Genomic DNA, 15,985 nt, shown 5'->3' with positions numbered 1-15,985 from the left:
CCAACCTCAAACGGGGTCAAGGGCAAGAAGAAGATCAAGGTCGGCCATGGGGAATGAGGAAGATGGAGAAACAGATCAAACTCCGGCCAAGAGACCTGGCACTTCCCAGGAACCCTGTACGTTGAATGCACACGATGGGTCAACTGTACTCATGAGTAATGTACTGATCATTTGCACAGCCTTCATCAGGCCCCAAGACTCCGATGGTGGGTCTTTTCGTTGCTATCTATTTGGCTTACTATTTGAGCATCACATCCTTGAGAGACAAAGCCTCGGAGACGACGTCGTCCAAGTCCCTCATAGCATCAAGCTGTACGCAATCGACTTCATACTCCTGCACTTCTTCGAACAGTGCCATCTGTGCATCGACCATGCACGAATCCATGTAGTGGCCCTCTCTCTTACTCAACCGGCTCTTGAGTGTGTCTTTGTTGTTGGTAGCCAGGAGCAGGAATACTGTCTTTATACCTGCAAGCTCATTGAGTCTTCTGAGCTCATCGCGATAGACTGCTTTCAATGCTGAACAAGTGACAATCACTGCCGGTGCTCTGAAAGTGGTTAAAGAACACATAACAGCTCCGCGCAGGTGAGACAACCACTTCATTCGCTCTACATCTTCCAGAGCAATCTTGTTGCCCATCTGAGCACGAGCTGCGATAGAGTGAAGCTCGTCGCCCTCGATGACCGGCAGAGACATTTCCTTGGAAAGTTTTCCAGCCAGCGAGGACTTGCCGGTGCCACAAGGACCTCCGATGATATATGCAGTTCCCAGAGAAGCGCTTTCGACACACGGTGTGTACTTGGTATCGAGGTAGCTCACAATCTTCTGCATGATATCGACATTGATGATACCAGCTTTGGCAAGAGACGGAGAGTGACGCCGAGCATTTTCCGATGCAAAGGTCAAGGACTTTCGCGGGTCGTCGTTATCGTATTTGCTGGCAAAGAAGTCTACGAGCTTGATTGATGGGTTCTCCCTGGGATCAGGGTTCGATGCGCGAAGTCGCTTGATCCACTCACGTTGGTTGACGGCCTCGAAGGACAGACCCGCTCTAAGCAGCAGAGGAAGCAGGTCTCTTGTCCAGTGGAAAGAGTTGTGATTGACAACGTTCATGACGCCACTCTCTGCACCACTGAGAGTGATCTCGGCACAAGCATTTGCGACAAGATCGACTGGAAGCCATGCTGGACTCTCATCAAGTGCAGGCAATGTACCGGTCGATTTTGCTGACTGGAAGATTAGAGGGATTGCCTCAGTTTCGTTCCAAACGCCGTGTTGGGTATCGCCAACAATCTGGCCTACTCGAAGAATGCGGCATCTCATGTTGGTCTGCTTAGCAGCACGATGACACAAATTCTCGGCAACCAATTTTGACTGAGCATAGCCCATGCCTTGTGCATACTCGAAAGATGCAGGAATGCTTTCGGGGACGATGGTACCGGGTGTGCGGGCCGTAGCGCTGACGGAAGAGCAGAAATTGAAGGTTGCAGGCTGAGGCCTTCTAGCTTGCAAGCAGAGTCTTGTCAAGTTGCGCATTCCCCGAATGCAGTCAACTTCGAAGCTCTCGATGCTCTTGTTGAAGTTCACAGACCAGGCTAGGTGGAGAAGATGGGTGATACCTTCCGAGATTCTCTCATACTCCGAAGGGTGCAGACCGAGATTCTCATCCGCAAAGTCAGAGGGATAAGCCGTGATCTTCGATCTGGCAGCCGCAGATAGAGTATGTAATAGACGACGCTCGCACAAAGATTGTCGCACCCTCGAGTTGGCGTCTTTGGAATCCTTGGCCCTCACAAGACAAAATATCTTCTTCGTGGTTGATTGCGCTGCCAGAATCGCAACAGCATGTGCACCCAACGATCCTGTTGCACCAGTAACAACCTGAGACACATTTATTAGCACCCACGTACTAGTGATAAGGTAGTAGTAGAGCGCTCGGGTTGCACAGTCGCTTTCCAATATGAGGCTGTGAACGTGAGAGGAATCGGAATTGAGGTCTCTCAGCGTCTGTCATTTGGGCTCTGGAAAGCACTGTGCATCTCGGCAGACGCTCCGAACGTATCTTGCCCTTCAATGGCGAGACGAGTCTGGTGTGTACTTACGATGTAGGCGCCGTCAGCTAGCTTGTTGACGGTTTGATGCTGCTCAAACTCGGCATACTTCTCGACCATAGCTGCCATCCGTTCCTCAACACTCAACTTCACCTGTTTTGGTACACCCTGCTGAAGCCGTAGGATCTCGTTGGCTATCTCATCCAGGGTCGGAAAGTCGAAGACAAAGTTCCTGCCGATATCTTTTGCTTCCACCTTCAGTGTCTTGATTATATTTCCTCGCACCCGAATCGCTTGAAGAGAATCGACGCCTAAGCTGAAGAGGTCGGTGTGTTCGTCGAAGCTTGTACCTTCCTTCCGTGTGATCTTCTGCAAGAACTCCAGACGGAGAAACTCGAGCAACTGAGTCTTTGATAGCACAAGTGATCCAGACTGCTCATCAGCGTATGCGGCCTCAATCTGCTCTGAAAAATCGCGATAGAAAGCAGCACGAATGACAGTGCCCTTATCAGTCTTCCTGTAGTCGGTGTCGCACGGCAGAATCCGGATCATCTCGCGCGAAAGCTGAGCGAATGAAGGTGCGACTTGATTCGCTTCGTTAATATACCCCATGATTGCGTCCAAAAGAGCCTCTTCTGTCAGTACCGCTGCCTCTGATGGGATGACAAAGGCACCGAGCTGCGACTTGTTCGCACCGAAAACGACGGCCTCCGCAACATGCTGGCTCTGACGAATAACTCCCTCAGCAATCAATGGATTGGCCTTCTCGCCGTTTTCCAGGACTAATGTATCGTCAAGACGAGCATAGTACCGCCAAGCATTTGGAATTGTTGGGTGAGGTTCAAACAGATCTTTGGTTGCATATGATCCATCCTCGCAGTTTGTCGCCACCTTCGAAGGCCAGCCCTCGGTGACGCACAACTCGAAGAGATTGGGACCTCTGCTTTCCATCCTGAGATATGGCTCCAGATTGGGACCAACCCGGAGCCAGTCCCATCCTTTGTCTTCCTTGTGTTCGCGGAAGGATGTCATGAGCTGACCAAGTTCTGTAGCACCGTAGTGTCCAACAAGATTTACGCCTGACTGAACAAGCCTGTCGCCAATAGGCTTGGGGCATGCTGATCCGCCAAACATCACGATGTCAAGGTTGCTGAGCAGTCTCAGACCTTCGTCGGTCTCGCTGAGAAGCTTTAAGGCATATGGAACCGCATAGAGTATCTTGATTTCGAGGTGCTCCCTGAGGGTTGCAAGTAGATGCTGGGATGTGAGGGGTAGGTCGGCGTTGTATATGTAGATCTTCTTGCCAGCCCAGATGGCTCGGAAAAGACAGCAAATGCCATGATTGTGGTAGAGCGGCAGGGTGATGTGACCAACTCTGTTAAAGTGTTGCGAATACGCGTATAATGAAGCCTTGTGTGTCTGGAAGATGGGCTTCGGCAGGCCTGTTGAGCCACTGGAGTGTATGATGAAGGATATGTTCAGGCTTTCTCTAGTCATATCCAATTTCGCAGGTTTGAGGTTGCCAGTCGCCGGCAGCAGCTTGACGTCACAGATCTTGATGGTGCGGAGATAGGTATTCTGTGCTGCTTGCGTTGACGCGGTGGTTCCGAAGGCTTCGTTGTACAGAAGTGCTGTAGCTTTGGTTGTCCGAAGAAGAGACTCATGAGCCTCGTCGGTGATTCTCGTCGAAAGCAACAATACCGAGTGTCCTAAGCGAGAGATGGCTAGGAAGGCTACCAGATAGCTGATGTCTGAAGGTCCCAAAAGTCCAATGACCTGCACAGGATCATCCGATGTAGTTCTCTGTGGGATTGCGGAGGCATAGAGTGACGCGGCCTTTTGGACGAGTTGATCAAGCTCAAAAGGGGTATAATTGATGTAAGCCGTGCCTTGCTCGGGGTAGGCAATGATTGGGACATCTTTGCCCTGCTGAGTAGCTCTTAATCTGATGAGCTCGTCGACAGTTGAGGGTATCTCGAATTGGTTCCCGTCAGCATGCTGTTTGCGAACCTCTGTCACTCTGACGTTTGAACGCTTGCTGTTCAGCGCGACAGACCTGCTCGAGATAGGAATTACGTCGGTCATAACGAAATCAGTGGGATAGATAATTGGCTCAGATCAGTCTGGAAAGTATGCAACGCCATATATAGCGACAAATTTTCTACTGTTCGGCATGACCACAACAAGTCTCCGGTCTCAAACCACAATTCAATTATGAGGATCTAGCGGAAGACACAAGCGGGGTACATAGCGCCATCAGCAATGGTTCCGCTAGCGCCCTTGTTAGGGCCTTGCTCGCGGACCTTGCGCGGAAGGAGCAAAACAGCACAATCCCAGTCATCCGAGCGCCTATGTCGGCGAAGTTTGTCACTTCCGCTGTTCGCTCTTATGCTGAGACAAACCATAGTGTGCTGATTCCAAGCACAGTCTTACTTTACGCCAAGCAACCCCGCAGAGAGAGCTGGACGGAAAGCGGTAGTCTCATGGTTACTTCTTCAGCATGTAATTACCATGTCTCAAAACAGCTCCGGGCGTGACATACGTTGGCGTCTTGGAAAAGAACGTGCACGTACGATCACTGTTTCTCGGTACGCATTCCCTATTGGCGCGGAACGCGATCTCGACTCCACAGCAATGCCTCCGGATCTCACACTCATTGCGGGGAGCCCATGTGGGTTGGCTCAGCACGACACTCGGTCAATCTAAACGGCCGGGAACCAGGCCATGGCGCTTCTGGTGATCATCTATATCTGAGCGACTGCAGACACCAATACGATGCCCAATATTCTCACCGACCAAATCTTCCAATCTAAGTCTGCGCCATCACATTGTCAGACAACCATGCCTCCCTCTACAACACTCAACAACTTGGACTTGAAGCACGGTGGAGGATCCTCAAGCTCGATTGCCAAAGACGTCGAACATGTCGACGTCTATGAGTACAACAAGTATGCTGGCATGGGTCTCACTCACGAGGAAGCCGAATTCTTCGAGACCTTTCCAGAGGATCAGAAAAAGGCCATGATCAGGAAGGTCGATTTGAGACTCGTACCTGTCCTCGCCGTACTCTACCTCTTCTCCCATATTGACAGAGCCAACATCGGTAACGCGAAGATTGAAGGTATGATGGAGGATCTCGGCATGTCTGGCATCCAATACAATATTGTGTAAGTGCACCGCTCCGGAACATGATACATAAGCTTATAACAATTACAGCCTCTCCATCTTCTTCATCCCCTACATTCTTCTCGAGGTTCCCTCCAACGTACTGCTCAAGAAGTTCAAGCGACCATCTCACTACATTGGCATGCTCGTTGTCAGTTGGGGAACCATCATGACTCTCACCGGTCTCGTCAAGAACTTCGCCGGTCTGATGGTTTGCAGAGTTCTACTCGGTGTTGCAGAAGCCGGCTTCTTCCCTGGTGCCGTATATCTGATCACACATTGGTATGCTCAAAGACAAGTACAAACGCGACTTGCACTATTCTACTGTGCTTCGGCCCTTTCTGGTGCATGTTCGGGACTCCTAGCGTTCGCCATCTCGAAGATGGACGGACTTGGTGGTAGACCCGGATGGGCGTGGATCTTCCTTCTCGAGTAAGTCTCGCAAGCAGCGATCTACCTTGCATCCCCTCAAACGATCTTCGAACGATGAGCGCTGACAACCGATCAATAGAGGTATTGTCACTGTCATTGTCGGTGTTGCTTGCTTTTTCGTGATGCCAGATACACCAAGTCTCTCTGGTAGATGGCTCAACGAGAACGAGCGTCGCTACCTTGTTCTCCAGAACATCATCAAGAATGCCGGCCGCGGCACCTCTGATGATGGCGAGAAAGCCGACAAGTTCAAGTGGGGCTATTTGAGAGACCTTCTCACAGACTACAAGGTCTACCTGCAAGCCTGGATTCTCTTTACCGCTTCCGTATGCGCGTACGGTCTCAAATTCACCATGCCTTCAATTACCAAGTCTATGGGTTATACCTCTTCGCAAGCACAGCTCATGACCATCCCACCTTACGTCGCAGGAGCTGTTTCAGCAGTCGCACTTTCCAAGTTGTCGGACCGCTTCCAGTGGCGCGCCCCATTTATCTTTGGTCAGATGGCTGTTGTGACTCTTGGCTTTGCCATTCTACTCGCGCTTGCGCCCAACATCAAGCACCAGATCCCTGCTTGCTACATTGGCGTGGTACTTGTTTGCATCGGTCAATACCCAACTAACCCTGCCGGTTCTGCTTGGATCTCGTCCAACCTTGCCGGAGAATCGAAGAGAGCTATGGGCATTGCCCTCAACATTGCTCTTGGAAACTGTGGCGGCATCGTTGGATCATACATCGTAAGTACTCTCACCGCTCCGAATTTATCCCCCACCGTTAGCTTATTGACACGCCTTCGCAGTTCCTTGACAAAGAGAAGCCAGGCTACCCTACTGGTTTCGGTATCGGTCTTGGTTTCGCAGCCTTCACTCTGCTCAGTACAGTGGTTCTCGAACTCTCCTACATGCGCCTCAACAAGAAGAGAGATGCCTTGGACGAGGCTGAGACCAGAGAGAATTATACCGATGAGGAGTTGCAAAAGATGGGAGATAAGTCGCCTTTGTTCAAGTACAAGCTGTAAATTAGTGTCATTGCGTGTATAAGAGTGCTAGGAAGAATCGTCGGGACGTCAGGGGACAGTTTGTGTCAATTTTTATACAAATCTCTCTTAATCCCTTTTACTCCTTGTACTGGCCAATGTCATTTTCAGGATGAAGTACTTGCACCAAAGCAAAGTGACAAGTCGGTGCTGATGGAAGAGCAAAGACTCAATTGGACAGTCGCCCAATGTCCAGACCCAGGTACAACGCGCTTTCCTTAGAGATTGTCAAAGAGCTTGATCGTATGACTTTCGAATATAGGGTATCTGGACAGCAGGATGAAACAGGGCATGACAAGACTACTTTCTAGATGGAAGTGCCCCTTCGCAATACGCCTCACCCAGTAGTCGATATGGCAATCAAACCATTGGCAATTGGATATTCACCGTCGCTCGGAGACCGTTGACTGCAACAGTCCCATAGCTACCCTGAATAAGGTGTTGATCATTGAACAGGATCGTCTTGATGTTTTCTACACGTCTCAAGCATTTATCTAGACCACGAATTTTGTCTTGTTTTCCTCTCCAGCTTCCAGTGCAATTTTTTTGACCGCTTCGCCGCCCTTCTCTCCGAAAATATCGTAGCCCCAACGGGCTGGGAAATTGAAGCGCTTGTGTCTCTCAAGGGCGTCAAGCTTTTCAAATGCTCCAACCGGCAGTTCTTTGACCTTGAGGTTCGACGCAATCCTGTGTGGGGTGACGCTCTTTGGCAACACGACTGTGCCTCTTTGCACACCCCAACTGACAAGTACAACGCCTGGGTCCATTCCAAGCTCTTTTCCAACCTCATGTACTTGGGCATCATCTACCGTGCGTGGTTCACCAGTCTGGTTGTTGCCAAGGGGCGAGTAGGCTTCGACTAGGATGCCTTTGTCTTGACAAAATTTGAGCAGTTCGGGCTGCTGGAGGTAGGGATGGGCTTCAATCTGATTTGCAGCAGGGACGACTGATGTCTTGCTTAAAAGGTCCTGAAGCTTCTCGATTGTGAAGTTTGAGACGCCAATGGCCTTGACTTTGCCCGTTTGAAGCAGCTTCTCCATGCCCTTGTATGTTTCTGCAGGGTCGATGTTGTCGAGCCTGAAGACACCGTGCTCGTCGAGAGGGAAGAACTTGTCTCCAGGTGCAAACGCGACCGGCCAATGCATAAGGTAAAGGTCGACGTACTCTGTACCCAGGTCCTTAAGGGTCTTATCGAGTGCAGATTCGATATCTTCCGCTCTGTGTTTTGTGTTCCATAGCTTTCCGGTGATGAAGATGTCTTTGCGCTCGACCCCTGACTTCTTGATCCCAGCTCCGACTTCATTCTCGTTACGATAGATTGCAGCGCAGTCGATGTGGCGGTAGCCTTGCTTCAGTGCCTCTTCTACGGCTTTTTCGACTTCGCTGGGGGCAGCCTGCCAGGTTCCGAAACCCACGGCGGGGATCTTCGCGCCGGTATTGAGGGTGAAGTGCTCTTGCAACATTTGTGGAAGCTTTCAGGAGGGTTGGTGATATAAACAACAATACCTTCTGGGATTGGCTACTTATTAATTGACTGTTCTCCGACAAAAACAAACTCACGTCACCAAAACAGAATTATCATCGCTCGCGGAAGGATAAGGATTCAGTGGACCTGTCAAGCTCCTCCGCCCTGTCCCGCCACTACGGGGGCTGCGGAACCCCAGGCGGCTTTCTCCCGAGCGTGTCTTGTGGTCCAAGCTCGCACCCTCAACATTAGTCAAGCAATCCCCCGCTCGAGTTTTGCATCTTCCGCGTTCTGTTCCACTATGGCTTTGACCCCTACGACACTCTGCAACGACTCACGCGACAGTACGATGCGGCGCCGTCGCGAAAGCTCCGCGACAGCCCCAGATGCGGCTGCAAGTGCGAAGCGACGAAAAGTTCAACGCGCGTGCGACAACTGCAAATCCCGCAAGAGAAAATGCTCAGGAGAGCAACCCTGCCCACTCTGTGTTTCGCAAGGATTGATCTGTACCTTCGTGTCCCCTCATGGCAGACAACAAGAATTACCTCATTCCAGCAACTTTCTTCTTGGTGCCTCATATCCCTGCCTTGATCCAAGTGCGCAATCTCAATGGTCAGCTGAGAGTGTGTCGGCACGAAGACCTCTAGCTGGGTACGCGCCCAACACCAATGAGACCTCTCGAGCTGCCTCGCCAAATGGAGAGGGGATCACGCCTGCTGGCTATCAAGGACCGACTAGTACTTTCTCAGTAAGTATGCCCTCCTTTCACCCTCTTCTTGTCGCCCAAGCATCCAAACAAAGCAACTAGATGCTGCAGCAAGGCACAGTGACATGTCGCATACAAAAATACTGGCACAGAGAGTTGATGAATGGCAAATCTCGGTGATGTCGCTGCAACTCCAGAAAATATTGTGCTTTGAGACAGCCCAATGTGCGAACGTACTACGGTTCTAACTATGACCATCGCTGATTCTCCTGGCCCAAGACTGACACTACGTGATTAGTTCCTAAGGAAAGCTTGGCGTCGATTCGGTATGACAGAGCCCCCAGATTCGAATCATGACTCCAGGGAGGAAATCTCGATATTCGCCTATGGCGACAGGAGATCTCCAGCTCTGGATTTACCGCCGAGATCTCGACTTCCCGACCGCGGTGTGACAACTCCCTTGGTCTCGAGATATTTCGACTTCGCTGCTCCCACGTACCGCTTCTTGCATCGTCCTACACTCGAGTCATGGCTCTCTGAATTCCATCAGCAACAAGGATCGGACCAGGAGGGGACAGCCGCGGTCATTCAAGGGGAGGCGCTACGCCCTGTTCGTCAAGCGATAGTTCTCATGGTTCTCGCGACTGCGTGTCTGTATAATGTCGAGAGCGGGGATGAGACAGGCTCCCGCAGCCCGACCAACGACTTTGGAAGGGTTGATGGCAATCACAGTCATTTACAATTGGGCGAAGCGCTTTACGAAGCAGCGCAGCAGAGCATAGGAGGTGAGACTGGCCGGCCACGTTTGGAGTCTGTTCAGGCACGATTGGCGACATCTCTTTATCAACTCAACACTTCGCGATTGAATCAAGCATGGCACACCCTGGGAAGCACTTATCAGCTTGCTCTTTCCATAGGTATCCATCGTGCAAAGGCTCCAGGCGCGGCGGGAATGACTAGGATCCTTCGAGAATGCCAGAGGCGCTGTTTTTGGGCAGTCCATATGCTCGATACGTACCTCAGCGTCATGTTAGGACGACCGCCATACATCAACGACGCATATGTCGATCAACGTCTCCCGGAGATAGTCGACGATAATGATATTCTCTTGACTGAAGTCACAGTCCGTTCTATTCCCAAGGACTGCGTACAGGCAGCTCCGGTGATGCATGCGAAGCTAACTCGCATCGTCAAAGAGGCCCTCAAGGAGCAGGCTCTACTTCACCCTGCTCGAGATCAGCACATGATTGCGACGGCACAACGTCTGGGAGTCGAGATTGAGCAGTGGAGGAGTCAGCTACCCCTGTTCCTCTCAGGGGGCATCCATCCTTCGAGTCTGATACCTATCTTTCGCAGACAGCTCACAGTGTTGCAGATAGGATGTGCGCATGCAGTCATGATAATCACTAGACCCCTGCTTTCCGGGCAACTTACAGAGCCAGGCATGATGCAGCCACACATTGAGAAATGCTTATCTGCTGCGAAGTTTGTTCTCGACCTTGTTCTGGACCTCGCTGTAGACAACAACCTGATACCGGCGTTCTGGAATACTCAGTACGTCACATTCAACGCTCTGACAATCGTTTACGTTTGGATCATGCAGCGCAAACAAGGCCGGCTCTCTGTTATTGCCACTCAACACGACGAGATGCAGCTGTTCGAGCTGGCAAAGTCGGTTCAAGCTCATCTGGCTAGAGCAACGAACACCAATGCGCCCAGTCTCCGGTACAGTATCATTCTTGAAGAATTGCAGCAAGAGCTATCCTGTATGCTTGTAAGGCAGGAAGATGAAATTACACGGCTTACAGTCACAGACAGTGTCTCGCTAGAGACTCGACCATGGGAGGAGCTGAACATGAACTTTCCAATGGATCCCGAACTATGGCTTCAACTCGATACGTTGCTTTTCAGCACTGTGGATTAGCTGCCTACGCTTTGCCCGATCACAACTCTTCACAGGTCATGGCCACAGCAGAAGCAAGCGAAGAGAGCAGAAGAGCGAACAAGTGACTTAAGACAAATGAACACCACTTCTTGACACAGGATGTCTAAACTCTTGACTTCTTCAATACTTCCGTCGTCTACAGCACCCATATACCGATCGTGCCAATTTGTATCATTCCGGATGATGATAGGTCAGTCGGAATGAGTCACCGAGCAATGTCTCCAGCCGAGGCGTTGACGATCTCCCAAACGCCCCTGACCATATTCCCACCTCTTGTAACATGGACGATTGGCCAGCTCAGGTCTTATCAACAGCCAGTATCGGGTATACGATCTCGAAGGGCAGCTTTCGTTCGATGTCGTGTTTTGGAAATTTTCTTATAAGACACATTTTACACTAACTAACACGTATACCATTGTGAACCTAAGACTAGCGTAATTTTAAGCTACACAATCGTTAATGCGCGTAAGGCTCGCCGCTCGGGATTGCCCCCCTTCCACACACAACACAAATAAATTTGCCTTAGCCATAACACTTCGTCCTATGTTCCGCTACTGCTAAGCTTGTTTTGAAGACTCTTAGCAGGATTTTGTGGCCCACATGTACGATCCAATGTCCGCGAGACCGGCGTTCAGTGCGTAACCCTTGCCGTCGTCCAGTTCGACGTTCGAGAACTCCTGGGTAGCACTTGAGCCTGAGCAGCCTGCATTGGAGAACCCCGTTAGGCAGTACGGTCCATTAGCGGTACTGCCAGGACCGCTTTGGGTGAAGCTGACCTGCTCCGCATTTGCAACAGAGAAACAACCATCGTTGCCGACGTCAAAGTTAGTGGTCCCGATTTGGGCACCCGTAGCGTCGTTGAAGTGCGAGTACACGTCGGATGCCAGCGACATGGTCGAAAGGACGCTAAAAGGGTGTCCGATAAACAAACAAACATATTTGTGACCATTTGTTCGTTTGTTTGGGCCAATCAGAGGCCGGTGTTTGTTCGTTCGTGAAGTAATCTCGCAAGCAATGCTTGTTTGCGTGTTTACATAATGACGTAAATGTCGATAGTATAGCAAGTCTTGGCGTAGAAAAAGGGGGTGTTTTGTGAGGTATGACGTATTCTCGCGTCGAAGGACTTTTGCGGAGCTCGAAGGTCTTCAAATTAGGTAGTCCTCGGGGCCCCGCGCGCTTAGGGGCAGGGTTAGGGTCGAGAAAAGTAGTATAGTACACCAATCTTTCGATGAATATACCTATCTTACGAGCTCACAAACAAACAAACAAGCAGACTAACTGGCTTGTTTGTTTACCATAACTGTGGGTCCTTCAAATCGCCTGTTTGTTTGTTTATCATGGTCCAAACAAGCGTTTGTTCGTGAAAGTGTTTGTTTATCGAACACCCAGACGCACACTCATTTCAATGGATTGCCCTGCTATGCTTAGGAAAGGGTCGAAGAGATCTGTACCTCTCGTTAAAAAGTGCTACCATGGTAAAGAAACAAGCAACAAGACAGGGATTCTAGTGGACACTTTTTAGATGGGGTTCGAGACACTTACCTAGGGGAGATGATGGCGTTACGGTCTTGCTCGAAAGCCGTCAGGCGCAGTGACCATCCCGCAGTTACCTCAACTCCGAGGACTACCAAAATTACGGCGCCAGCGACCCAAGCATTAATTGTCCTGTACAGGGGGCCATGGCTTTGCCGGAAGATCCAATGCAGGGGCTGGGTGACCGCTTCAAATAATCATGGCTGTTTGGTGAAGATGATGCCGTGACGGTGTGGAAGGATTAGAAGTGGCCATAAGTCGATTGGGAAGAAGGCTGATTTTGCACTTTCTGCTACTTGGTTTGATTGTTGGGCACATGGAATGGTGAGGGGGGGGAGGGAGGGAGAGTTGTTCCTGGTCCTCACAACTAAAACGAAGCTCATGGCAATGTTGCATAGTGGGTTGGCTTGGGAGATATTACCTTGACAGAATACCACGCCTCTTAATGATCATTACTTGCTTCGAACGAGACAGGCGAGGCATTCGAAGATGTATCAGGACATTGTCGAAAGCGCAGGAGTTTGGGAACGATTGGACGATATAGATACCGATTTGACAGCAGAGCATAAAAGCTTCAACCAGTGTCGCAAACTAGCAAGCAGAATGGTCCTCCTAGTGAGTCTCAACGCATCAACGAAGACTTTGCCTTGCACATGCGTATCCATCATCATCTACGCTCAGCGTACTGTAGTGTCGTGTGGCGTGCGCTCGGGTGCTGGATGTAAATAGAAATTAAAGTCAGTGGTGCCTCGTGGTCCGACGAGTCCATTCCAAGCTGAAATTTTCTGACTCAGTCGAACGGAAGGCAGTGGCAAGACAAGGGCGCTTGTACGCTTAGAAGAGGTCTGAGAAGCGAATTAGTGACTGCGACATCATAGAACGCAGAAAAATTACTCACCAGCAGCGTTTGTCGGCATCTTCTCTATTTGGGTGCAGTAGAACTGCTCAATTTCATGCATCGTGCGCAGTTCTCCAGCGGCCACGAAGTTGATGGCGACACCCTTACGTCCGAGTCGACCGCCACCGCCACGTCCGACACGGCGAATGTAGTCCTCTGGGTTGGCTGGGAGATCATAGTTGATAACAAGAGGGACCTGCTGGACGTCGATCGTATTGGCGAGCATGTTGGTAGCGACCAGGACGTGAGAGCCTGAAAAGAATTGCCTCATACTGTTATCACGCTGGGGCGCGTCCATGTCACGGTGTATAGCCGAGACAGCAAAGTTGCGGGCAGTAAGCTTATCGGTAAGCCATTCGACCTTCCCACGAGTGTTGCAGAAAATCACCGCCTGTCTGTTGGTGATGGTCTTGTGAAGATCGGAGAGGCTGTCGACCTTCCAGTCTTCTTGTTCGTTTTCGACGGTAACGTAGAACTGTCTGATACCTTTAAGGCAAGTCTCGTACTTCTCAATTGTGATGCGGACTGGATTACGCATGAACTCAGTGATGACCTCTAGCACGTCCTGAGGCATGGTAGCGGAGAAGAGAACGACCTGAGTGGTCGTGCTCTGACAAAGTATCCCGAAGATGTCGTGTACTTGCTCAGCAAAACCGCGGGATAATATGGTATCGGCCTCGTCGAGCACGATCATCTTTGTCTTGTCGGTACCGAGAGCACGGCGGTGAATCATGTCATGGACACGGCCAGGGGTGCCAACGACTACTGACTGTCGCCCATCTCGAAGAGCCTTTGTATCATCCCCTATGCGAGTACCACCAATGCAAGCGTAGCATTCAATATTTGTAAAGGCACCGATAGTAGCAATGACCTTCTGAATCTGATGTGCACGCTCACGGGTTGGGGCAAGGATTAAGACCTGGCATGCCTTAACATTGGGGTCGATCTTTTGAAGGACGGAGATAGAGACGGCAGCAGTCGTCCCGGAACCAGACCGCGCCTGCGCAACAACGTCCTTGCCTTTCGACATCGTGAGCATGAGTCTGGCATGTTATTGCGACTTGTACTCACCCTTGATGGCTGGCATGATAGCATGCTGCTGGAAAGCAGACAGACGCTCGAAACCATACGCGTAGATTCCACGCAGAAGGTCGGTCTTAAGGTTCATAGCATCGAAGGAGTCGGTGGTTTCATCGTAGTTGGACTCGATGTCAGCTAGGAACTTGTCAACAACGTGCAAAAAATCTGCAAAATGTATATACTTACCAGCATCGATGTCGTCAAGTCCTTGTCCGTCAGCCATGATTGCGATTCAATTACGAAGCTTACCGGCGCGCGCAGTGAGCGAGGAGTGTGGTGTGCGTTTAGTGGGTGGAGGTCCGTCGATTGGTGTGGTGGAGGAACTAAATTCCCGACTGTCAAGAGGCAGAAAGTAACTGCAGCGCCTGCGGTGCGTCACCAGAATGACGAGGGTGAGGCGACGCTCGTTAAACGCCACCAACTGTGAGTCAGATCGGCCGGAAATGCGTCAACTGCAAGTTTGAACGAGCAGGATTTCGCTAGCCACGTTGCCGACAGCTACTCGAGATTCTCGATAGGAAATGCTAGGTGGTACGTATATAAGCGCATAATAACCTTAAAGGGCAACGTAGAGGCCGCGGCTAACCTAGGAGTCTTAGACAGTCCGTGCACGCGGACAGTTAATATACGCGTCGCGCGTTTTATTAAATATAATACTCTCTATATTAATGTTAAGTACTAAACTCTCTTAGGTAAGATAGTATATTACGGGGTTAGACTCGTAAAGCGGAGTATTAAGCGTAGTAAAGTAAGTAGTAAGTAATAGTATAAACTAAAGGGACTATTAGATTAACTAATTAAGTTAAATATAGATCTTTCTAGTAAAGACCTACCTACTTATAGATTCGTTATATAATAAGTATAAATATACTATACTCTATATACTCTATAATCGGCGAGGATACTCTATATAAAGCGTATAAAGTAGAGCGGCTCGAATAGAGCGTTTTACTCTATAGTTACCTTACTAAGAGGTAAGAGAATAATAGAGTAGTTAGAGAGACCCTATTGTTAGCTAGGATCGTAATACTATCCTCCTCCTATACTAGCGTCGTCCTAACGCTAATATATATAATTAGCTACTATTACCTTCTAAGGTTTATTTCGGCTATTATAGTTTCTTTTCGTCCTACCTAAGGCTAATAGTACTCGATATCGTCTATAAACCGCTTACGAAATTAAAGAGAGTATCGGTAGAGTTAGTATACGTAAATATTCGAATTATAAAAGGTATAATCGTATATATCGCGTATATTATAATATAGCAGTTAGGGTGACAGATATAGTAAGAGAAAGTCAGGTAATACGGAGAAGCTATAATATAAAGACTCCTATACTATAACAGTAGTTATAAAAACTTAATTATAACACACGTATTAGTTCTACCCCTTAATAACTATTCCCCCTATAGCTCTAGCTTCCGATTACTAGGCGACACTTTTCGACTAGTTATAAGCCCGGGTTCGTAAGAGCTCGGAGGAATATAAGCAGTATAAAACTTACACTAGGATCGCGCCCGACCCGAAACAGTAGCTATAAGTTACCCTCGCGTAAGAGGACCTATAGTTAGCCTAACTATAATCCGACGAAGGAAGTAACTTAATTCTATTAAAACCCCGCCCGGCGTCGCTCGTCTTAGTACGTAGATAGGACTTAATTCTATTAAAACTTAG

General features: G+C 49.6%; 5 protein-coding genes across 5 annotated transcripts; 2 read left to right on the top strand and 3 right to left on the bottom strand.

Annotated features, from left to right (window-relative positions):
* Positions 1–238: 238 nt before the first annotated feature.
* AUEXF2481DRAFT_48768 (uncharacterized protein) lies at positions 239–4,137 on the bottom strand (the record flags this gene model as incomplete). The annotated part of the gene is made up of 3 exons (XM_013483376.1): positions 239–1,882; positions 2,104–4,026; positions 4,063–4,137. The coding sequence occupies 3 exons, from the start codon at positions 4,135–4,137 to the stop codon at positions 239–241; spliced, it is 3,642 nt and encodes a 1,213-aa protein (XP_013338830.1).
* An 873-nt stretch (positions 4,138–5,010) lies between these two features.
* AUEXF2481DRAFT_71563 (uncharacterized protein) lies at positions 5,011–6,667 on the top strand (the record flags this gene model as incomplete). Its single annotated transcript, XM_013483392.1, has 4 exons — positions 5,011–5,219; positions 5,269–5,649; positions 5,729–6,386; positions 6,449–6,667. 4 exons carry the CDS (start codon positions 5,011–5,013, stop codon positions 6,665–6,667), a joined length of 1,467 nt encoding a protein of 488 aa, XP_013338846.1.
* A 311-nt stretch (positions 6,668–6,978) lies between these two features.
* On the bottom strand, positions 6,979–8,274 carry AUEXF2481DRAFT_45159 (uncharacterized protein). Its single transcript, XM_013483370.1, has 2 exons — positions 7,278–8,274; positions 6,979–7,248 (listed from the first exon to the last, which is right to left on the bottom strand). Exons 1-2 carry the CDS (start codon positions 8,146–8,148, stop codon positions 7,046–7,048), a joined length of 1,074 nt encoding a protein of 357 aa, XP_013338824.1. The 5' UTR covers positions 8,149–8,274; the 3' UTR covers positions 6,979–7,045.
* A 169-nt stretch (positions 8,275–8,443) lies between these two features.
* AUEXF2481DRAFT_84004 (uncharacterized protein) lies at positions 8,444–10,780 on the top strand (the record flags this gene model as incomplete). Its single annotated transcript, XM_013483394.1, has 3 exons — positions 8,444–8,898; positions 9,155–10,622; positions 10,671–10,780. The coding sequence occupies exons 1-3, from the start codon at positions 8,452–8,454 to the stop codon at positions 10,778–10,780; spliced, it is 2,025 nt and encodes a 674-aa protein (XP_013338848.1). The 5' UTR covers positions 8,444–8,451.
* Positions 10,781–13,168: 2,388 nt separating this feature from the next.
* Positions 13,169–14,535, bottom strand: AUEXF2481DRAFT_48764 (uncharacterized protein; the record flags this gene model as incomplete). The annotated part of the gene is made up of 4 exons (XM_013483375.1): positions 13,169–13,179; positions 13,233–14,252; positions 14,304–14,447; positions 14,499–14,535. 4 exons carry the CDS (start codon positions 14,533–14,535, stop codon positions 13,169–13,171), a joined length of 1,212 nt encoding a protein of 403 aa, XP_013338829.1.
* Between the last annotated feature and the right edge of the window lie 1,450 nt (positions 14,536–15,985).

This window comes from Aureobasidium subglaciale (genome assembly GCF_000721755.1).
Source record: "Aureobasidium subglaciale EXF-2481 unplaced genomic scaffold scaffold_44, whole genome shotgun sequence".
Classification (NCBI taxonomy): domain Eukaryota; kingdom Fungi; phylum Ascomycota; class Dothideomycetes; order Dothideales; family Saccotheciaceae; genus Aureobasidium; species Aureobasidium subglaciale.
This window is presented reverse-complemented; position numbering and strand designations above follow the sequence as displayed.